This window comes from Aquarana catesbeiana, linkage group LG03 (genome assembly GCF_042186555.1).
Source record: "Aquarana catesbeiana isolate 2022-GZ linkage group LG03, ASM4218655v1, whole genome shotgun sequence".
Taxonomy (NCBI): Eukaryota; Metazoa; Chordata; class Amphibia; order Anura; family Ranidae; genus Aquarana; species Aquarana catesbeiana.
The window spans coordinates 275,654,248-275,679,035 of record NC_133326.1 but is presented as its reverse complement, the minus strand read 5'-3'; the positions used below and the strand labels follow the sequence as shown (position 1 = coordinate 275,679,035).

Genomic DNA, 24,788 nt, shown 5'->3' with positions numbered 1-24,788 from the left:
CAATGTTGCTTTTGAACTTGCTGGAAAATCGGACTACCTAAGGAAGAGTCTATTCTCTAGCACAACCCCCTCTCTGTGCTGGCCCAGCATCTCCTCCCATCCCCTCACCTCTCTACATAACATTTTATGTAGTTGCCAAAACACTTGAGTGGCAACTGCGCTGCTGACATTGTATCCAAGATGGCAGCGCCTTGGAGTAGTCACAGGGCTTTTGCAGGTCTACAGAAGGGAATCTTTTACATGGAAATAACATGCATGAATGTTAAAGGCATATATATCTTAATGGGAAGATTGTTGTTAAAATGAATGTTAAAATTAATGGTCTGGTTTTTAAACTCTTTTTAACCACTTAACAACCGGCCCATAGCCGAATGACGGCTACAGGGTGTTTCGATAACTCTAGGAGGGCGTACTATGACGTCCTCCCAGAATCACACTCCCGCATGCCCTCTGGGGCGCGCACACGGGAGCATCCATGACCGCCGGGTCCGCATCACGGTAAATGGCTGCTGACAGCGGCCGTTTACAACGTGATCGCTCCGTCAAATGACGGAGCGATCACATGTAAACAAACCGGTGCGATATCTGGTTTCCCTCTCCCCTCTCCGTACAGTGTGAGCGGAGAGATCGGGACGCAGCAGAGCTGTGGGCTGGATGTGTAGTGCCCTCCAGCACTCATCCATCCATCCCTCTGTATAAGCCATTCACGCTCAGCCATCTCGCCATTAATACTCATCCATCCCGCCATTTATACTCATCCATCCATGCTCAGCCATCCCTCTGTCATACTTATCCACCCATCCATGCTCAGCCATCCATACTCATATATACATCCATGCTCAGCTATACTCATACATACATCCATGCACAGCCATCCCATCCACCCCCAGCCATGCTCAGCCGTACCCAGTCATACTCAGCCGTACCCAGCCTCTGTATGTGGCCAGGCTGTGGAAGTCTCCCACATGTGGTATCGCCATACTCAGGAGGAGTAGGAGAATCTATTTTGGGGTGTCATTTTTGGTATGTACATGCTATGTGTTAGAAATATTGTATAAATGGACAACTTTGTGTTTAAAAAAAATGCGTTTTAATTTTCTTTCAACATTTTCCAAAAATTTGTAGAAAAAAATGACTCATACCTCATAGATTATACGTTGGGGTATTTACTTTCCAAAATGGAGTCATTTTTGGGGTGTTTCCATTGTCCTGGTGCTCCAGGGCCTTCTAACGTGTAAGAGGTAGTCAGGAAATTAGAAGTGTAATTTATGCTCCAGAACACCTGATGGCGCTCCCTGCATGTTGGGCCTCTGTATGTGGCCAGGCTGTGTAAAAGTCTCACACATGTGGTATCGCCATACTCGGGAGCAATAGCAGAATGTGTTTTGGGGTGTAATTTGTGGTACGCATGTGAGAAATAACCCGCTAATATGACAATTTTGTGGAAAAAAAAATCTTGATTTTGCAAAAAATAGTGGGAAAAAATTACTTCAAAAAACTCACCATGCCCCTTTCTAAATATCTTGGAATGTCTACTTTCCAAAAAGACGTCATTTGGGTGGTATTTGTACTTTCCTGGCATGTTAGGGTCTCAAGAAATGAGATAGGCCGTCAGTACTTCAGGTGTGATCAATTTTCAGAGATTGGCACCATAGTTTGTAGACTCTATAACTTTCACAAAGACCAAATAATATACACCAATTTGTACTTATTTTTACCAAAGATATCTAGCAGTATACATTTTGGCCAAAGTTTATTAAAAAAAATTACTAATTTGCCAAATTTTATAACCGAAACGAAGAAAAATGCATTTTTTTTTAACAGAATTTTCAGTCTTTTTTCTTTTATAGCACACAAAATAAAAAACCCAGCAGTGATTAAATACCACCAAAAGAAAGCTCTATTTGTGGGAAAAAAGGGACAAAAATTTCATATGGGTACAGTGTTGCATGACTGAGTAATTGTCATTCAAAATGTGAGAGCACCAAAAGCTGAAAATTGGTCTGGTTAGGAAGGGGGTTTAAGTGCCCAGTGGTTAAGTAATATAAATTGGTAACCAACCTGCCCCCAAATTTGTAATTGGCCAAAAAAAAGAGAGGTAGCACACTGAGGTTATTGAATTACAGGGAGAAAATATTAATATATATTGAAATATGCAAGCTTGCTCTGTGTATAAATACATGTTTTTATTTTGTCAATTAAATACCTGGATTCAGTGATGCGGATTTACTTAAGTTGGAGCAGCTGTGCATACTAACCAATCAGCCTCTAACCTCAGCTTCTTTGGATAGGCTGTATAAACGAAAGATAGAAATGGATTGGTTGACATGCATAGATGCTCCAGTCTTGGTACAGTATCTCACAAAAGTGAGTACACCCCTCACATTTTTGTAAATATTTTATTATACCTTTTTCATGTGACAACACTGAAGAAATGACACTTTTCTACATTGTAAAGTAGTGAATGTACAGCTTGAATAACAGTGTAAATTTGCTGTCCCCTCAAAATAACACAAAGCCATTAATGTCTAAACCGCTGGCAACAAAAGTGAGTACACCCCTAAGTGAAAATGTCCAAAGTGTCAATATTTTCTGTGGCTACCATTGTTTTTCAGCCCTGCCTTAACCCTCCTGGGCATGGAGTTCACCAGAGCTTCACAGGTTGCCAATGGAGTCTTCTTCCACTCTTCCATGACGACATCACGGACCTGGTGGATGTTAGAGACCTTGCACTTCTCCACCTTCCGTTTGAGGATGCCCCATAGATGTTTAGTAGAGTTAGGGACACCGCATACTACAAAAAGACAGGAGGTATAGCAAGATGGACACTCCAGATGACGTCTTGAATGATGAAACGCGTAAGATGGAGTTACCTAAACGTATTTACGTCACTTTCGGTCAGGGCCGTGGATAGGACTGTACACAGCGCCCGTGTTTTCCATTACAAGCTTATGTTTTTAAACTGAAATGTGAGTATATCCCTTGTCATAATTCAATAAATATTTTATAAAATGGAATTATGCTATGGGCACCCTTCTCTTCTCCACATGGTAAACGGGCGGAACGCCAATAGTTAAGCACAGAGTATCCCAAGAGTGCTACACAGTGGCATATACTGTGGCTACGCAGTACCCCTGGGGGGGTAAGGATATTTGGCGAGTGCATTCATAATAGGAGCACAGATAAGATCACCAACACTACCATCACCTAATTAAGAAGATAACAAAGAACTTTTTTGTGTGAAGCACTGGGCACTTTTTAAAGAGCACAGGTCACTTTGTTTGCATTTTAATTGCAATTTATATGAAAAGTATTGTTTATTATTTCTTTTTTGATTTTGATGTTTATGGTTTGCAGGATACTGTTGTGCATGGAGACCATTGTTATTACTATATACACTCCACTAGTACACACTATTTTTAAAGTAGCCACACATTATAGGGCACACCCTGCTGAGGGTGCAACACACTAGCCCCCAGACCCTTAAAACAAGGTCTAGTTAGCACATAATTTTTTATATAATCTAACCTATTTTGTTTGAATGGGCATTATTTTTTTTTTTTTTACTACCAAAGGCACCCACACCCGTTTAGAATTACACGCTACAGAGGGTATAACACAGCAGCACAACTTTCATCACAGGCCTCACATTTATTCATACCTTGGTTTATTGGCTATTTTATTGGAATAGATCATCATTAATTTTGAAGGCATCTATACTCCTTGGTGCTGCACCCTGCAGAGGGTGTAACACACCAGCAGAAGTTATTTTATATAACAGGATCAAGCCACTAAAAACATATCCATACATTTGGTTAACTGGGCATTTCCCACAAGTAACCTAGAAGCTTCACCTACTCTGAGTGTTGCACTCTGCAGAGAGTGTAACACAGTAGCATTACCTACCTTAATTAGATTCACGTATTGGTTTCAAAACGTTTTTTCAGTATTTTATTCACCTTTAAACACATACACAAGTTTTTCTAAGTAGAACAGTGCCACACCTACATCTTCCCCAAACGAATCCAATTGTACTCCACTCAGGAAAGTATCCTTGTAGGGGCAGCAGTTTTGTAAATCTCTACCTGCTTGTACTTTCCCTTGCGCGGAATCACACATAACTATTTTGTGTACTCACTCTTGTTTAGACATTAATGGCTGTGTGTTGCATTATTTTGAGGGGACAGCAAATTTACATTGTTATACAAGCTGTACACTCACTACTTTACATTGTAGCAAAGTGTCATTTCTTCAGTGTTGTCACATGAAAAAATAGAATAAAATATTTACAAAAATATGAGGGGTGTACTCACTTTTGTGAGATACTGTATATTCCATTGTGTCACTTTTATTAAACGTGTGTGGAAAGGTTAGCAACTGTTAGATTTTTTTATTACTCTCTGCATTGATATCCCCTTACTTCCTCTTGAGTCACTAGAAAAGACAATTTTGGAAATCTCCCTTAACACAAGAGTAGTGCTAACCCTTTTATACCCCATCCAAAATAGACAAATTAACTACAAGCAAACAAAATTATAACTGCAATGCATCATTGCAGTAACACGTCCACAAGAATATGCTGGGTAAAAATCACAAATAGGTAACTTACAGGAGCTTTTGAAGTCCTTCTTTTTCATTCGCCTTCTCATCAGTGTCCCTCGAGGGCTTGTGGGGTAAAGGCTGCGAGGTAGGGTACCCATATTGAGTGAGCTCAGGCTGTATGCACTCATGGAGGTAGGAGAGAAGGATGAAGATACCAATGCTGCTGCAAGAAAGAGGACACATAGTACACAATACTCAAAGCAATACACAGAATGCTACAAACACCAGTGCAACAGGGGATCAAATGTTTCAAATCTGAAGAAAAGGGAGAGTGAAAACATTTCCCTTGACTGTATCTTTCCTTCTTCTGAGGCATATCGGATAATAAAAGTGTCTGATTGCTACTGGTATGGTATTGTAACCTAAATCCTTTACCAAAGCATAATTGTTTTCTGACAGATACTCTATCAAAGCCTAACTCCAGGCAGATATAAAACACACACATCAATGCAGCTCTGTATTTATTAATACTTCCTTAAATGTGTTTAGGGCAAGCTGTGTAAGTATTTAAATTTGACTTCATATCAGCCTACTACAGTCCCTGTCCAACAGAACTTAGGCTGGGTGAGGGAGAAGCAGCTTAAGAAGCCAATCAGTTGAGCTGCAGTGCAAGGAGCATGCTGATAGCAAAAAAAAGCAGGGGGAAAGATATCTATTAGCGCTAGTGAACTATAGTAAAGTAGAATCAGGTCTCCTCCCCTGCCAGATAGGGCTGTGCTAGCGCCAGAGCTGTGTAAATTTCAGAACTGGACAGACGTAAAGCAGTATTAAACCAAAAATGTAATATATTGCAGCTTACCATTCCTTAGACATGGTGGCTGCATTAGTTTTATTTTTTAGCCCCCCGTTTTCACCTGGTGATCTGGACAGTAACACATCTCCTGTATTATATTACAGTGCTCTACTCTGAATGAAGGCGCACAGGGCAACCTTTGGACAGAAGCATTGTCAGTCTGCAGGGAGGGGAGTGTTAGATGTACTAACAGATTTAGATACACTAACAAATTCAGCAACATTTTCTTCTTTTTGGTTAAAGGTTTTACATAATTAAATAAAAGCTGGCCATTGTAAGCACTCCTTTCAGTGATAAATGGTTTGTTGTCTCAACACCCATACATTTGCTGGGAAGCTTGTTCTGTTTAAAAACAGGCTTACTGGCTAGATCACCAGATGAATATAAAGGGAAAAAAGACAACTAATGCAGGCATCACATCCAAGAGTTGGTAAGCTGCAATATAATAAAAGTGCTTTTGTGTTTAATATCGCTTGAAACACAAATCCTATGGCACGTAAAACTACTTCTTATAAGCATTTCATAGACGTATTTATGGATAAATGTGTAGCGCTAAAAGCATTTGTCGTGACAACCTGGGAATGATACAAGGCAGGTAATTATACAATCAAAAGACCATAAGTGAATATACAAAAGTAGAGATCTGTGTATGAATAGAAGATGAGCAATCTAGAAAACACAGTGATGTGTGACTAGTGCCAAGTACATACGAATACTGGCAAAAAAAAAACATCTTAAGCCTCATACACACGATAGGACTTTGTACAAACTTTCCCGTGGATTTTTGTACAAAGGGCGTTGGCCATAAGTTTGTATTGCACACACACGGCAGAACTTTTTCAGCCAACTGTCACCAAATTACGCGGTTTTTCAGCTCTTTACCACCACCCTTTGGTCAACTTCTGTATGGTCTGATATTGTGTCAATCTCACCGCTTTTATCGGCGAGATCGACACTTTGCGAGCCGGGTTCACACTGGTGCAGGGATCCAACTTGGATCCCCGCCAATGCCAGGCACTGTGTTTGGTATGGATCATGAGGGGGAACTCCACGCCAAATTTTAAATTAAAAAATGGCATGGGTTCCCCTCTAGGGGCATTCCAGGTCCTTAGGTCTGGTATGGATTTTAAGGGGAACCCCCTAAGCCGAAAAAACGGCGTGGGGGTCCCCCCCAAAATCCATACCAGACCCTTATCCGAGCACGCAGCCTGGCCGGTCAAGAAAGGGGGTGGGGACGAGCGAGCGCCCCCCCTCCTAACCCATACCAAGCCACATGCCCTCAACATGGGGGGTGGGTGCTTTGGGGGAGGGGCGCGCCCTGTGGCCCCCCCACCCCAAAGCACCTTGTCCCCATGTTGATGAGGACAAGAGCCTCTGCCCGACAACCCTGGCCGTTGGGTGTCGGGGTCTGTGGGCAGGGGGGCTTATCGGAATCCGGGAGCCCTTTTTAATAAGGGAGCCCCCCACATCCCGGCCCCCCACCCTATGTGAATGAGTATGGGGTACATCGTACCCCTACCCATTCACCTAGGGGAAAAAGCGTCAATAAAAAAAACACACTACACAGGTTTTTAAAGCTCCGGGAATCTGGGGGGCTTCTGGAATCCAATAAGCCCCACGGTTGTCGGGAAGAGGCCCTTGTCCTTAACAACATGGGGACAAGGTGCTTTGGGGTGGGGGGCCCGCACGGCGCCCCCCTTCCCCAAAGCACCCACCCCCCATGTTGAGGGCATGCGGCCTGGTATGGTTCAGGAGGGGGGGCGCTCGCTCGTCCCCACCCCCTTTCCTGACCGGCCGGGCTGAGTGCTCAGAGAAGGGTCTGGTATGGACTTTGGGGGGCCCCAAGGGCCTGGTATGCTCCCAGAGGGGAATTCCCTCTCGCGTTCACTGCAATAGGAAAATGTGTCTTTCCTATTGCAGCCAGCGCAAGATGTACAGTACGCTGCCGCCGAGAACCAGCGCTATGGGATCGCGCTGGAAACATTCTCGCGGCTGCGTACTGTAGTTTGTACAAAAGTCCAATGGTTTTGTGTACACAAGATCGGACTTTGCTCCATCGGACTTTTGCTGCCGGAAAGTTTGTGCGTTCGCACAGCCAACAAAAGTCCGATAAAAACAGAAAAAGTTTGTCCGATGGATCGTACACACGGTCGGATGTTGCTCCAAAACAGCTCATTTGCATGTTTGTTGTCAAAAAGTCCGATCGTCTGTACGGGCCTTTAAACATATGAGATCTAGGTAGAAGTGAAAAATGGGCAATCTTAATAACACAATGACGTGTAACTAGTGTCAAATATTTGCACAAAAGCATGGAAAACACACAGAAAAAAATTATTAAATTTGTGACATAGGAAAATATTACACAGGAAAATATTATATAGCCCGCATGGAAATGTCACTATCATGTGCACAAATGTAACAAAAAAAAAAAAAAACGGTTTCTCAATAAAAAACAAAAATGTTTATGGGTAAGTGATACAGTGTGAAAAGGGAGATCAGTCCACCAAATGAAAACAAGGAAATAATAAGTCCATGTAAATGGGGCACCAAGATGAAATCACAATGCAGTCTCAAATGGAATGGCAATGCTTCATTCAGATGTATGATAATCAGAACTTTCCAGCAATTTTAACACCAGGGGTTGTGCCTCCACCGTCTGGGGATAGGGGGACTCGGTACTCTTACCCTGACTAGTGGATCCACACTCCAGCGGAGGTAAATTGTACAAGCGTGGATGCAAACACAATTTGGAAGGGATCAGACTCCAGGGGGGATACACTCCGGCTCCTTCTCTGATGACCAATGGATGTAAAGATCAGGAATGCAAGTAGTCACCAGCCACACTTCTCCAGGCGGCTTCAGAGATCTCCGGTCAGGCAATGTGCTCAGTCAGCACGGTTCCATAGCGCTGTAACCCCTGAACGATCTGCTCATATCAAGTCCGGTCCTCCCAACCGCCCCGAGATCTCTGAAGCTGCCTGGAGAAGTGTGGCTGGTGACTACTTGCATTTCATCCATTGGTCATCAGAGAAGGAGCCGGAGTGTATCCCCCCTGCAAACCGTATTTGCAACCATGCTTGTACGAATTACCGCCGCTGGTGTGTGGATCCACTACTCAGGGTAAGAGTACCAAATCCCCCTATCCCCAGACGGTGGAGGCACAACCCCTGGTGTTGTTTAAATTGCTGAAATGTTCTGATTGTCATACATCTGAATGAAGCATTGCCATTTCGTTTGAGTCTGCACTGAGATTTCATCTTGGTGCCCCATTTACATGGACTTATTATTTCTTTGTTTCCATTTGGTGGACTGATCTCCTTTTTCACACTGTATCACTTACCCATAAACATTTTTGTTTTTATTGAGAAACATTTTTTGTTTTGTTTTACATTTGTGCACATGATAGTGACATTTCCATGTGGGCTATATAATATTTTCCTGTGTAATATTTTCCTATGTCACAAATTGAATAATTTTTTTTCTGTGTTTTCCATGCTTTTGTGCACATATTTGGCACTAGTTACACATCATTGTGTTATTTAGATTGCCAATTTTTCACTTATACCTAGAGATCATGCGTTTTAGGTTTTTTTTCTTTACACATATTCATATGTACTTGGCACTAGTCACACATCACTGTGTTTCTTAGATTGCTCATCTTCTATTCATACACAGATCTGTACTTTTGTATATTCACTTATGGTCTTTTGATTGTATAATTACCTGCCTGGTATCATTGCCAGGTTGTCACGACAAATACTTTTAGCGCTACACATTTATCCACATACACCTTTACAATTAGTCTTATTGTGTTGGCAGCTCATCCCTTTTAGGTGGCGCAGTAATTTATTCCTATATACATATACGTATTTAGCTGTTTGCCTGGTGTTCGGCTTCAACGATCACATTGCTTCTGACAAACGTCAACATGCAGACATAAGTGGTTCAGGCAGGAAACCCTTTTACAGATAGTAGCAAAGTGCAAATAGTAAGAGCCCTTTCACATCTATACATATCAAAGAGATACTGAATGTGTTTCTGTATGCTTTTAAACCGTTTTTCTGTATATTGTATGTTTTTATTAGAGATTTTCTATGTTACAGATGCTCTACAATCGCACACACATACACGATGCATGTTGTTTGTTTGTTTACCACTCATTTTAAAGGGAATTCATTAAACGAGTTCACAAACAAAAAACGCTGCATACCCCATGTTTGGAAAGTGTGCTAAGCTGCTGCACACAGATGTGAAGTAGACACATTGGCATAGATGCAACTTCAACTTGATTTGCATATTCATGCAGTGAATAGGCCCCTTAAAGTGGTTGTAAACCCTTACATATATCCAGTGAAGTAACTAGCCTTAGGTGATACACAGAAATGAAATAAATAAGTTGTACCTGTTTATCTACAGCCATTTGTCCTGTAGGTGGTTTGAAAACTTACAGATCAAAGGATTTTTCTCAGCCTCAGAAAACAGGGGTCGGGGAACTAATGTCACACACACTACAGAGATGCAGCACAGAGCTCCATGAGGGTGGGTGGGCTGACATTCTGGTAGCTGAGGTGTCGACATAAGCTGGGCAAACAGGTAAAGTTTTTTTTTGTTCAACCTATGGGTTGAACAGAAAAACCTGACAGATCCTCGCATCAACACAAGCAATGTTGATGTAGGGATCTTCCCTGCTGTATCTTTGTATTATGACAGCAGGGGCTCCCCCAGTCACAATACACAGATTAGCACTTGCAGCTATTGGCTGCAAACGCGGATCAAATACGGCTTTTCCTGGATGACCATTTAACAAAAGCCAGTCGTTAGACCAGCTTCTGTTGAACAGACAGCTTCTACGGTTCCTGCTAAACTGGGCAAATTTTGGTATGTGTATACCATGATTACAGTTCTATTAGTGACTCATGCAAATAGAAAGGGATTGGACAGCAGAGTACTTTGGATTCAGGCTAGTAAAATTATGTAATTTGATCATTTTTTCATGTGTGAGGTTTACAACCACTTTAAAATGTGCACTGAACTCAATAAATTATTCACAAACACAGCACAAGGCACTAATACTTGATGGTAAATTTAGACTTGTTTTGATAGATCTTTGCGCTTTAAAAGGTTTTGTTTTAAATTCACATATACATCAATATGTATGCCTGCATTTTACATGTGTACCTTTTTTTTCGTTTTGGATCATGTGCAGAAGGGTTACAATCTGTCTTCTTTAATATTTACCCTAAGTTCACCCTGTCCCAGCGACAAATGTAAAATTTATTTTTTTTTCTTTGCTTTCCATCCAAGTAACATTGGTCAGGAGGACAAAACTTGAGGGTGAATCTCCTCACATAAAATAATGATGAGGGTTCTGATTTTTCACTTTATCCAACACTATACAAAACATGATTATTATATAAATCTAGATATATATATATATATATACACATATATATATATATATATCTAGATATAGATATATATATATATCTATATCTAGATATATATATATATATATATATATATATATATATATATGTGTGTGTATGTAAAGTACATGTAAAATCAAACGCATACATAAATATATATAAAAATGTTCTTATTTAAAATGTGAACAAGGTTATTATGCTTGTTTTTTTATTAATTTCCTCTTCATATAATGCTAACTAGCAGAGATGTTCTCAATCATAAATCGTTAGAGCTCTCACTAATGCACCTGCCATGCCAATTTACTAAGCACTTTTCACTGAACATTTTCAGACTTGATTCACACAGGTAAATAATGTTTGCATCTGATTTGCACTTCATGTCTAAGGAGTAATTTATTTGATGTAAAACACTAGTGCTACCTACATTAATGAGATCTGAGATGCGACCACATACAGGCTTGTTAGTTAAAGCTGCATGTCAATATGAGCATCTACACTCAAGGCCCTCCTGCCCTTACTGGCGAAAGGAAAGCACTAAAGTTTTCATCTTCAGTATTTTTGTATGTCAATTCTGAGATATTTGTACTTCATAAGAAAAATAACATTTGCAGGGGGAATGATGGACATTTTAAATGTGCCTGATTCTTGGGGTTAGCAGCATATGATTTATTAAATTACAGATCAGAGAATGCATATTTTATAATCCAGCGTATGTGTGAATCTGGCTAATAGATACACTTCTAATGTTAGTAGGGAAGGATGACAAATAAAAGAAATGCTTTAATGCCTGGAATGGGAAGAGCATGAGTAAGAGAGCAAAGGATTAACAAAAGAGGCAGAAAGCAAGGGTGGAACATTACGAAGGAGTTTTTGAGGAGGTGGTTTCTGGCATTTCATGGCTGACGTCCTGGAATGGTCAGGGTGGTAGGTGTTATAATGTTGGCAGGTGAGGCGACGGTGGCTGTTGGCAGAGCTGTCCCATGAAGGTGGCTTTTCGCTGCTCCTTTGAACCTTTACTGCCCACATGAAGGGATGACAAGAAATCAGAAAAGAAAACCAGAGAAAAGGGAAAGGTAACTGAATTTTAATGAACAAAAGTGGAAATGAGAGCAGTTAGCAAGTAAAACCAAAGAAATATGGTCTAGCTGCAGAAAGCAGAGTTTAAGGGGAGGTTGGGCCAGAGATAACTTATACACCATTTAATTTATATCACCATTCCAGTTCAAAATGGTTCAAGGCCCATATTTGTAAAATAGAACATTAATTATTTGGTAAAACAATGGAAAGTGCTATGACAAGGTAGAGTTGGTTGAGAACCCAACCTAGGGATGACCAGATCTTTTTACAGGTGAGTTTATTAGAACTCATCATTTCGTCCCCAGTGGTCTGCTGTGGTTTCCCAGCAGCGTGGGTACAGAGCCATGTTCCCACGGTTTTCATGCAGGTTACCCACGTTTTGCCATAGACTTCCATTAGATTGAGTTTTCTGAAAGTGCACCAAAACCACCTGATCTAATGTAAGTCTATGGCAAAGCGTGTGTAACTCACATGAAAACCTTAGGTACGCTGTGTTGCACCCACGTGAAGAAACAGCAGCAGACCAATGCGAAAGGGGCTGAACACGTTTGAGTAAAATCATGGTATTTGGTCATCTTTTTTTTTTTGATGAACTAATCCAATGACAAATTGATCACATTGAATAGAAATTTGGAATTTCGTCAGCATCCTGAAATTGGTGATTGGCATAAAGTGGCTTATCTAGCCCACATTACTCTGGCAATAGAAATGCATAGATCATTGTTGAAATAAGTTTTTCCTTGTAATCTCTACTTTCTTTACCATATTACCTTATTGGCTACATGCACACAAGCACCTCTTCAGCTTATTAAGAATGGAAACCATCAGAAAAGGTAAGGTAAGATTTGCCCTCTGTGTAACCTAGTGAACGCGTGGATACCAGATCAGTCCCTTATAGAAATATTGTTATCTGTACAGTTATTAGGCACAATGCGTCTCTCCTGGAGAGAAAAAATAAGTAAGAAGGCACCCAAGTATACAAGCAGCTTGATATCTATATATTCTTAAGGTATGTTACAGAGTATCTCATGCTTATTGCACTAATATATTATAGACAGCCAGTACATTGTAGACTCTTTTACGTAGTAGTAAAAAATACAAGAAACATTGTGGATTTTCAAGTGAAAGTGTGGTGCCTTAAACATTAACATATAAACAACATATTCCAAAAATATTTAAGAATTACACATTTTAGATAGGCTCTTTTGTATAATGCAGATACATGGATTTATTAGTCTAAGCTAAATCTTTGGAAAAAGAAAATTGAATAACTAATGTTAAACTACAATGTGAATTCTGGATGTATGAATAATTTGTTTTTAAATTCACAGCCGGCGTTACTTGCAGAAACGTTTTTCTGCTCAGCTTGAAGGCTATGAATCCCAGCAGATCAAAAGGACAAAAACAAGCCCAGTCACATAAGGGGAAGAGGGGATGCAAAAGTAGCAAAGAAACAATCAGGACAAAGAAACAATCAGGACAAAGCAACAGAGAATTCTAAAAACTCCTGCCTTGCAGGAACTTCACACACAAGATACACAGTGCAGTGTAACTACTTGCTATGTCACCCTGCTGACAGCATTATGACATAATGCACTTTGCCAATAGTTTACTAACAATGCCAGGGGCACTTGTGTCTTCTCCTCAGCCAAGAGGCAACTACTGTGTTTTGGGTCAGAACTAACAAGAATAAATTTACAAACATTCCCTTACTGGGGTCTTCCATAGACATTTGGCTGTCAAACACTAGTACATACTTTTAAACTAGCAGATGTAGAATTTCTGTTTCCCCAAGCCCTTCCTTGAACCTAATTCTAAATGTTTTGAATGGGAGGATCTGCCTCTATTACAGCTAGCTAGTGAAATTGTGTGGTAATGAAGTGGTTTAGTGCAGGGTTTACATCCTTTTAGAAGTGAATAAGTCTTACAGAATATCTTGCTAACATTTCTATTGCAGGAGATGCCTAAAATATGACTCATATCTCAGTGCAGAGATCAGAGAAAAGCAGTTAGCTGATCACACTAACAAGAAATTAGATTTATGGGGACATTCTGTGTCTCCGGGTTGCCATGTGGCAATGAAGGACCCTTTGTAATCTTCTGAGAAATTGAGAAGTTTTAGATAAAAATTTCAAATGGGCTGTGTAGCCATATGGAGTAATCTTTCAGTATGACCATTCCAATTCGGTTATCTGCATCTAACCCCTTTCTACAAGGCCAAATGTGTTATTCACTTAGGCCCCTTTCACACTGGGGCGGGAGGTGTGTCGGCGGTAAAGCGCCACTGTTATTAGCGGCGCTTTACAGTCGCTTTAGCGGCGGTATTCGGTTTCACCCCCCTCTAGTGGCCGAGAAAGGGCTAAAAAACACTGCAGAGGCGCTTTGCCGGCAGTATGCTGCTAGCAGGGATTTTTTCCCATCCTGCTAGCGCACCGCTCCAGTGTGAAAGCCCTCAGGCTTTCACAATGGAGACACAGCAGCGGCTTTTTCGGGTCGGTTTGCAGGCACTATTTTAGCGCAATAGCACCTGCAAACCGCCCTAGTGTGAAAGGAGTCTTACAGCTGGGTTGGCCCTGAACTTTTATTAATATATATTTTGTTATATTACAGTTTAGAAGATGTGTTGGCTGCTTGAAGAAATTAAATGTGGGTTAGAGTGCAAAGGACCTCAATAGAGATATAGATGTCTTTATAATAAAATATAGACAATTTACATGGTAAGGCATGACACTGACTTTGGCTTTTTAGTGGCTGTGACATTTTGGTAAAGCATATATTTATTGTGGGGATACGTCAACAGCCGGGCACATGATCCAAACTGTCAGCATCCAAGCAAAACTGAAATATCGCTGTTAGTGGGTTAGCGGAGCTGGCTTTTAACCACTTGCCGACCAGCAGTCGTAGTTATACTGCGGCAGGTCGGCTCTATTGCGCAAAATACCGTAGGTGTACGTCACTTCCCGCAATAGATACAGTGGGCGCGCCGGAGCCGATGGGCGTGACCGGCGGCTGCGATGTTCGCCAGCCACCCACGATCGCTCCACAGACAGCCAGAATGGAGATCTGTCAATGTAAACAAACGGATCTCAGTTCTGTCAGGGGAGTACAGTGTGATCGTCTGTTCATAGTGATTTGGAACAGCGATCTCTCTGTACTCCCCTGTCAGTCCACTCTCCCCCCCAGTTAGAAACACCTCCCAGGGAACACATTTAACCCCTTGATCGCCCCCTAGTGTTAACCGTTTTCCTGCCAGTGTCATTTATACAGTACATTTTTATAGCACTGATTGCTGTATAAATGTCACTGGTCCTAAAAAAAAAGTCAAAAGTATGTAGAGGAATATATATTATAATATATATATATATGGGCGGCAATATATATATATATATATATATATATATATATATATATATATATATATATATATATATATATGGGCGGCACAGTGGTGTAGTGGGTAGCACTCTCGCCTAGCAGTAGGAAGGGTCACTGGTTCGAATCTCAACCAGGACACTACCTGCCTGGAGTTTGCATGTTCCTCCCTGTGCCTGCGTGGGTTTCCTCCGGGTACTCCGGTTTCCTCCCACATTCCCAAAGACATGCTGGTAGGTTAATTGGATCCTGTCTAAATTGTCCCTAGTATGTATGAATGTGAGTTAGGGACCTTAGATTGTAAGCTCCTTGAGGGTATATAAGTACCTGAAATAAAAAAAATATATTGACCTAAACTGAAGAAATGTTTTTATTTAATTTTTTTGGGGGGGCATATTTATTATAGCAAAAAGTAAAAAAATATTGTCTATTTTTCAAAATTGTCGGGTCTTTTTTTGCTTATAGCGCAAAAAATAAAAACTGCAGAGGTGATCAAATACCACCAAAAGTAAGCTCTATTTGTGGGAAAAAAAGACATACATTTTGTTTCGGTACAACGTCGCACGACCGCGCAATTATCAGTTAAAGCAACAATGCCGTATCACAAAAAATGGCCTGTTTGTTAAGGGGGTAAATCATTCAGGGGCTGAAGTGGTTAAACATATCATCTGTGAATCTGTTAATATGCAGCTTTCAGATGACTGGACACTGGCAAAAAAAACTTGCTAGGGCTGCCCAGAGTACACCATATTACCAGCACATTATATGAGATTTAATTTTTTTGTTAGCAAGCTAAAGAAAAGATGAAGACACAAGCAAACAATTGAGGGGTGGGCAACAACATAGCAAACAGAAATTCCAACATGCCAACAAGAAAACAGGGGTTAAGGTACCAAAACAAAAACACTCAGATAACAGCTCAAAGTACCTTGCGGCTGAAGGTTGCATCAGCCGAGGCTTGAAAATTCACCTGGTAAAACTTGGGAGAACATGTGAACAGATGACTAGGTGGTGGCCTTGCAAATCTGGGAAGCAGATGCTTGATGCTGCAAAGACCAAAGGTAGTGGAATAGGCTCTGATAGGGAAAGGAGGAACCCTTTCCTTCAGGACTTATGCCCTGGAAGTGAGTTGCTTAATTCACCTAGCAATGGTGGAGTGGAAAGCAGGGAGCCCTGTACAAAGGCTCACAGGCAGGAAAAAAAGGAACTCAGTTTTGCAAATAGAAAAACACTAGCAAAAAACTAAAGTCTCATGAAGTGGGTGGGGTTATATGGTGTTCTCTTTGGGGGGCCCACGCAAGTTTTTTTCTCCAATCACCAGAAGGTAGATTCACATGGTCTATGAATAGAAATCCTGTGTCCTGCACTGTAGGATTGAGATGCATGATTTTATGATTACCCTAGAAGACAAGGAGTGAAGCAGAGCAGAAAACATTACATATAAAATCAAGGGATTCCCTTCTAATGGCCACAGAATTAAAATCTGTTAGTATGTAGTGTACAGAAAACATTTTCCATTAGAAGTCTTTGTTCCTTTAATGCTCTTCTTTACTTTTATGGTGGTGTTCTATCCTTACAGTAATTTATGGCAGTGACATACTGTAGATCTCAGATACAACTCATCAGTTTACAATGCCTTCAAAGCACATGTTTTTTCCCCATTTCAGTAAATGCAAGGTAATAATGCTATAAAATGACTCAAGATTTGTTGGCCTTCCAGTAAAATATGAACCATTCCAGTAATGACAGTCCATAATGGAAAACGCATAATGCATACATTAAAGGTTACAGCAGCAGGAATTATCTTACCGTGATCCGGCCCTTTTAGTGCCAGTCGGGTCTGATGGTATGGAAGAATTTCTAATTTCACATGTTCAGAGGTGCTGGCTAATAGCTGTGTGGCTTCTGCTAACGTGCAGTATTCCATACTTGTGCCATCTACCGATAGAATGTGGTCTCCAACATGAAGAGCACCACACCTGAAAGAAGAAGCCATAACAAATTAACAGTCATTGCCTTGGTTTCAAAGGTGTCAATGCATGAATGTACAGTGAGGGAAAAAAAGTATTTGATCCCCTGCTGATTTTGTACATTTGCCCACTGACAAAGAAATGATCAGTCTACAATTTTAATGGTAGGTTTATTTTAACAGTGAGACACAGAACAACAAAAAAATCCAGAAAAAAAGTTATAAAATGATTTGTATTTTAATGAGTGAAATAAGTATTTGACTTGGTACTTTGTGGCAAAACCTTTGTTGGCAATCACACAGGTCAGACGTTGCTTGTAGTTGGCCACCGGATTTGCACACATCTCAGGCGGGATTTTGTCCCACTCCTCTTTGCAGATCCTCTCCAAGTCATTAAGGTTTCCAGGCTGATGTTTGGTAACTCAAACTTTCAGATCCCTCCACATATTTTCATAGACAGCATTTTTCCTCTAAACACGGCGAGTTGAGTTGATGCCAAAGAGCTTGATTTTGGTCCCATCTGACCACAAGAATTTCACCCAGTTCTCCCCTGAATCATTCAGATGTTCATTACCAAACTTCAGACAACCTGTACATGTGCTTTCTTGAGCAGGGGGACCTTGCGGGCCGTGCAGGATTTCAGTCCTTCACGGCGTAGTGTGTTACCAATTGTTTTCTTTGTGAATATGGTCCCAGCTGCCTTGAGATTATTGACAAGATTCTCCCGTGTAGTTCTGGGCTGATTCCTCACCGTTCTCATGATCATTGAAACTTCACGAGGTGAAACCTTGCATGGAGCCCTAGACCGAGGGAGATTGACAGTTATTTTGTGTTTCTTCCATTTGCGAATAATAGCACCAACTGTTGTCACCCTCTCACCAAGCTGCTTTGCGATGGTCTTGTAGCCCATTCCAGCATTGTGTAGGTCTACAATCTTGTCCCAGCCATCCTTGGACAGCTCTTTGGTCTTGGCCATGGTGGAGAGATTGGAATCTTACTGATTTCTTCTGTGGACTGTTGTATACTCATTATTAATTGCACAGTGGCACTTTATTCGCTTGATGATTTTCACTCTCCTTTATTTATTCATTAGTTTTATTGCGTTACTTAAATTTATGTAGAGAATTATTTTGCGCAAAATCACTTTATGTTTACCTTTGGTTTTAGTGTTGTGTTATTGTGAACACGAATAGATTTTGCTGCATTATTTAGACACATCCTTTTATTAATTTTTAGAGAGACAGTTACACTCCAAGTAGCGCGAAGGTCACTTATATCTATGCTTCTGTGGACAGATGTCTTTTATACAGGTAACAAGCTGAGTTTAGGAGCACTCCCTTTAAGAGTGTGCTTTTAATTTCAGCTCATTACCGGTATAGAAGACACATGGGAGCCAGAAATCTTGCTGATTGATAGGGGATCAAATACTTTTTTCACGCATTAAAATGCAAATCAATTTATAACTTTTTCAAAATGCGTTTTTCTGGATATTTTAGTTGTTATTCTGTCTGTCACTGTTAAAATAAACCTACCATTAAAATTATAGACTGAGAATTTCTTTGTCAGTGGGCAAATGTAAAAAATCAGCAGGAGATCAAATACTTTCTTCCCTAACTGTAGGTTATGCTACATACTCAAATACATTCTTAATGTGCATTATCTATTAAAGGTATTAATATGGTACAGCCAAGTCTATGCAGCGCTTTTTACATATATTGTACATTCACATCAGTCCCTACTCTGAGTTTACAATCAAAGGTTCTTGACTCACATGCAGGACCGGGACAAAGTGAACAGCCTATGTGTCTTTAGTAACTCTACCACATTGTTTTTATGCATCATTTGCAATGTTATGTACAGTACATAGTGTGTGTGTGTGTGTGTGTGTGTGTGTGTGTGTGTGTGTGTGTGTGTGTGTGTGTGTGTGTGTGTGTGTGTGTGTGTGTGTGTGAGAGGGGGAGGGGGAGGGATGATCAACAAATCTCATTCCTACATACAGTAACAAAACCATAGAGAACCAAGCTTGTAATGTGAGTCACATCAAATGTACACTAAACACTGCTATAATAATGCAAATTATTATGAGCTCACTGAAAATACACTACACTTTATGTAAGCAATCTGTGTTATGTTCTGAGGAAACATTAGATTTAAATTTCCTTGTAGCTCAAGCATTTAATTTGCAACAAGCAATGTGGTGTATCGTGCATCAGCCAGAAATTCAATTTAGAGGTCTTTCAGGACAACCACTGTCTTTTTTCAGTTGCAATAACAAATGGTTACATTTTACATAGGAAAAACTGTATAAATGTAGAAGAGCTGACAGTTTCATCATCACTTTCCACTTATGTTACAATATCTTAAGAGCCTGTTCATACTGGGAATTACAAAGGAACGTGCTGTACATTTCTGTGCAATTCACATGCAGTGCGATTTCAGCCCATTCATTTTGAATGGGCTAAAAACACACAGCACAATAAGCACCGCACCACATGGTAGTAAATGTAAATAGGAAAGGATCGCCGCTACTCCCGACCAGTCCAGGTGAACGATAAGGAGCGGCCTCAGCCTACATGTCTCCAAACTACAAAGGGTGAGTGGCTAGGTGGAGACATGTAAGCTGAGGCCGCTCCTTAGCTTTTAATCGCCTGGGCTGGTCAGGAATCAGGAGTAGCAGTGATCCTTTCTTCTTTACATTTACTAGCCATCTGGACTGGTGTCAGGATAAGCCTACACCCCATGCTCTGGGACACAAAGATATGCTTTCACCTCTACTTTGAGCAGCACCAAAAGCAATAAAACAGGTCACATCACATGGTGCTTCTGTACTACATTTGTGACATCATTAACCTAATAATGACACTTGCTGCAGATAGCAACTGCAGTGCGTTTTGAACATAGCGCAGGAATTGCGCATGGATTGCAGGTTTCCCACAGCACATAATATTGTAAACTGGCTCTAAAATGTTTTTTCATGCTCAAATAATAAAATATTTCAGATCCAAGGGTACTAAAGAGCAGAAAATATTTAGATTAAATCATACCAACTCCATACCTGTCAGCAATACTTGCAGGTTTAATCTTGTCAATGACAATGACCTGTTTGTTGCAGTACATCGAGGTAGTTAGTGCTACTCCAAGGTTGGAGCCTGGAGTTTTGGCAACTTCAACTAGAAGTGGACCAGAAGCTGTAGACACTGAATCTGAAAAATAACAAAATATTAGTAAAAAAAAAAGCCATTTTCAATAAAGTTAGTCATGACAAAACACAGGCAAACATTTACTCAATTTTTAAAATGGCTTTCCTTTTGTTTGTAATCAGATAAATGCGACAGTTTCCTTTTCCCAAATGGCACTTTATGCTTGCTGCATAAAAGAACATTTTTACAATCAAAACTACAAATTGTCTTTTCTTGAAACAGAAGTATAATAGTATTCAACTGTAAGTGGCAATCTCTGCTCTTTGTTTTTTGACTTTAGATTTCTGATGGTTGCTTCCAGGTCTTGTTTTTAAAATGCTGCAAGACGTGTGAGATGCCCTAAGTGGATCAAATTGTAGGACACATACTTCTTCATCCAGGCTATCCATGTTTTACTCAACGTTTAACCACTTGCTGCCCAGGCCAATTTTGACATTGCTCACATACATGTTAAAATCTGCATTCATTTGTTAGAAAATTACTTTGAACCCCAAAACATTATATATCTTCTAAAAGCAGAGAAAAGCATGGCGGCTGTTGCAATGTTTTAGGTCGCACAATATTTGTGTAGCCATTTATCAAGCACACATTTTCAGGAACAAATACACCTAAACGCATTTTAGTGCACACAATCATATTGAGCAGTCTGAGCAATTCAAACTTAAAAAGTCATAAAAAAATCATATGTGGAAATCTCAGTCTTCCTTAAAGTGCTAGTAAACGCTACCATTTTTTTAAAGGGATCTGCAAGATAATTCTATAAAGTGCTAGATTGCCTTCTGATTAAAAAAAAAAAAAATAAGTTGCACTGTATCACAGACTTCCTTTTTAAATGGAGCCCTCTCTAGCACTGAGCTGTCACTGCTTCCAGTGTTTCCATCTTCAACCATTCTACCTTCTGGGTTTGCACTCTCCAGCCATTTGAAAGGTCAGGCCGCAATAATGTCACGCCTGCGACACGGTGCGCTCTGCATTCACAGCACAATCTGTGTGTCCTGAATGCAGAGCTACTGCTCATTCACCAATTTATAGTCTTATTGCAACCTTACCTGTTGGTTTATAATAAAAGTTTACAACCACTTTAATGGGCATTTATTGTGGTAGGTGACCTCACTGAACAATGAGAAGACCTAGGAGGAGAGAAGGGACAGGTCCAGGGCCACACTCCACGAGTGCACTTCACAGGTAAAAATCTGCATATTACTTGCTCATATCCATAATCTGCCAATTGCTCTAAAATGCAGTTACATGTATTTCATGTATTTTTTCATAATTTTAATTCTCCATTTTCACGTTAATTAGTTCACTTTAAGTAACATAGGTTCAGGTTAGGGAAGATAATGGGATAGAACATGCATTTCAGTAAGAGGACTTTTAATGGCAAAGGTTAAAATGATCAAAATAATGCTAAAAAATGGTGTCAGTATTAAAGTGATTGTAAAGCTTTATATGTTTTTAATTAAATACACATCATACTTACCTGCTTTGTTCAATAATTTTGCACAGAGCAGTCCTGATCCTCCTCTTCTGGGGTCCCCTGCCAGTACTCCTGGCTCTTCCCCCCCGCCAAGTGCCCCCATAGGAGGGGGCTCGATCCCAAGCCAGGCTTGTTTGCATCTATTCAAACAGTATGGCTTGGCCCCACCCCCGCTCACAGGTTTTGACTGGCAGCAGCAGGAGCCAATGGCTCCCGCTGCTCCCAGCCAAGCTAGCGAGGGCACAGGGAAGGGAGAAGAGCTGCTGTAGACATGCACAGCACTGGATCAAAACTGGGCTCAGGTGAGTATTTAGGCAGAGGCAGGGATGGGGGCAGGACTACTAATACAATATTTTTTATATTAATGCAGAGAATGCCTTTTACCTTTAAAACCACGTTAATATGTTGCCTAGTTCAATCACAATAGCAAAATTTATTTCATATTCAAACCTATTTATTAGCTAACTGCACAAACTTCATTATTGTTGCAGCACAAATTAACATAAAATAAACTTTTAATCAGCTAGGGAAAAAGTAGATGAAAAAACCTCTACAAATGCAATGAAAACCCAAAATAATTACTAGCAGTGCTGTTATAAATATGCTACAACACATGTTCCTCCTAAAATCAGATTATACAAAACAATTATTGCAAATGAACATTTCTGCTTAATTACTATGCGCGCCATCTCTCACATGATAGCAAAGTGACAACGTTTGTTTCAAAGTGCATTGAGAATAGATATCAACAGTATAAAGATAATATCTTATATAAAATTTGTTTCTGTAGACCTGTCCAGTTTAAATCTAACTAACCTCTGAGAAAAGCGAGTGCAACTGCATTTACAGAACCACAGTCTATTTGCCTTTAGTAAATCAACCCGTAGAAGTCACCTGGTCCACTGAAAACAATGCAGACCATGTGGCTGATATTAGATCCCTGAAAAATATTATCTGAAAAAAAAATTGTAAAAAATGATTAAGGGTTAATTTGCATATGCTTTGATCTGCTGAGTGATCCAAGTTCAGAGAGCATTTGACAGGTGGTGCACACAGCTCTAAGTGGCTCCAGCTATACAAACAAACCACAGAATCACACTGTACAGGCCACAGCGCCCATGTAAATGACCCCAAGACCTCAACAACATACGCACAGCTTTATTTATTATCGCAACAGAGTTTTATCTTTAGATTTAGCAGGAATTTTGTAAGTTATGCTGTGTTTGTGTCTGGTAATAATGATTTGGTGTATTTTTAGCAAAAATATTGTTTTGATATTTCCTGGGGGGGGCACTGGCTCATTCGTCTGTCTGTCAAATCCTGTGAGCAATGAGTGGGGGGTGGGACCGAGCCACGCTGTGTGTGTCAATGGATGCATATAGCCTGGCTCAGGATGGAGCTCGCACAATCACTTGCTATGGAGGCAGACGCAGATGAGAAGGAGCCAAGATCACCAGCGAGGGACCCCAGAAGAAGTGGTTTGGGGTTGCTCAGTGCAAAACCATTGCACAGAGCATGTGAACATAACACTTTTATTTTTTTCTTTAATTGCCATTAAGGCTTGGTTCAACACCTATGTGTGTGGCTGCGGGAATCGCAGCAATTCCCGCACCTGCAACCACAAGCAGTGAAAACGTGCTGGGCTGCTATTCATTCTGAATGTAAAAATGCAGTTCGGGTGCAGGAACCGCAGGGAAATCGCATGTCAAAATGACCATGTGATTTCCCTGCGGGCCGCATTTTGAACAAAGTGCATGCACTTTTGTTTGCTGGAAACGCAAAATGTGAGCCGCAGAAACGTAGAGATATGAACCTATGATAAAACCACTTTCATCTTAGTGAAAATGTATTCAATAATAGACTATACCACACTGCTGCTGCACTCAAAATACCTTTAAGTGTAAAAAAAGCGAATCAAACTTATGTAGACCCACAGTGCAGCGCTTTGTGTAAATCTACAAATGAATTTTCAAAGAAATTATAAATAACAAACTCAAGAACGAAAATATGCATTCAAGAGTTGGTGTATAATTACAAGTGATTTGTAAATATCTGGTGATACAATGTAACCATCCAAAACAAAACAATATGTGCTAAAAGCATCTTTAAGACCAGGCCTTTTCTGACTCTTTTTGTTTACAAGTAAAAAACAGTATTTTTTGCTAAAAAATTACTTAGAGCCCCCAAACAGTATATTTTTCTTTAGCAGAGCCCCTAGAGAATAAAATGGCAGTCATCGCAATGGTGTTTATGTGAAAAGATATGTATATATAGTTAGTCTGGTTGAAAAAAGACACACGTCCATCTAGTTCAACCAATAATTATATATATATATATATATATATATATATATATATATATATATATATATATATATCACATTCTCAAAGAAATTGAAAATCATCAAAAAGTTCATAAAGAAATGTTGACTTACTTCAGCTCACCTACATTGTTGGGTCTGGTGTCTCTTATCTTCCTCTTCACAATATCCCACAGTTTCTCTATGGGGTTTAGGTCAGGCGAGTTTGCTGGCCAATCAAGCACAGTGATACTATGATCATTAAACCAGGTATTCAGGGGCGTAACTAGAAATAGCAGGGCCCCATAGCAAAATGTTGTATGGGGCCCCCCTGCAAACAGCCCCCCCTACAGCTGCCCTAGTGTCAATGCAGCGTGACCTGTGCCACATACAGCCTGACCTGTGCCCAATGCAGCGTGACCTGTGCCCAATACAGCCTGGTCTGCCTGTGCCCCATACAGCCCCACCTATGCAGAGGAAGAGGCAAGCCACCCAGATCAGCAGAGAGCGGGATTGCCCGCTGTAATAGCTTTCATTTGAATTTCCTGTCTTCCCGGGGCTCATCGTCACATA

General features: G+C 40.4%; 1 protein-coding gene across 10 annotated transcripts in view; it reads right to left on the bottom strand.

The window, feature by feature from the left end:
- GRIP1 (glutamate receptor interacting protein 1) overlaps positions 1–24,788 on the bottom strand; it is a 900,266-nt gene that overhangs the window by 88,442 nt on the left and 787,036 nt on the right. For 5 of the 10 annotated variants that reach the window (XM_073620100.1, XM_073620096.1, XM_073620098.1 and 2 more), the window contains exons 8-11: positions 20,295–20,442; positions 17,080–17,249; positions 11,682–11,837; positions 4,610–4,765 (exon numbers count right to left, since the gene is read on the bottom strand). In XM_073620100.1, coding sequence (XP_073476201.1) covers positions 4,610–4,765; positions 11,682–11,837; positions 17,080–17,249; positions 20,295–20,442 — 630 coding nt within the window. The remainder of the gene's footprint in view (positions 1–4,609; positions 4,766–11,681; positions 11,838–17,079; positions 17,250–20,294; positions 20,443–24,788) is intronic. The other 5 variants (XM_073620102.1, XM_073620105.1, XM_073620103.1 and 2 more) reach the window with 3 other exon arrangements.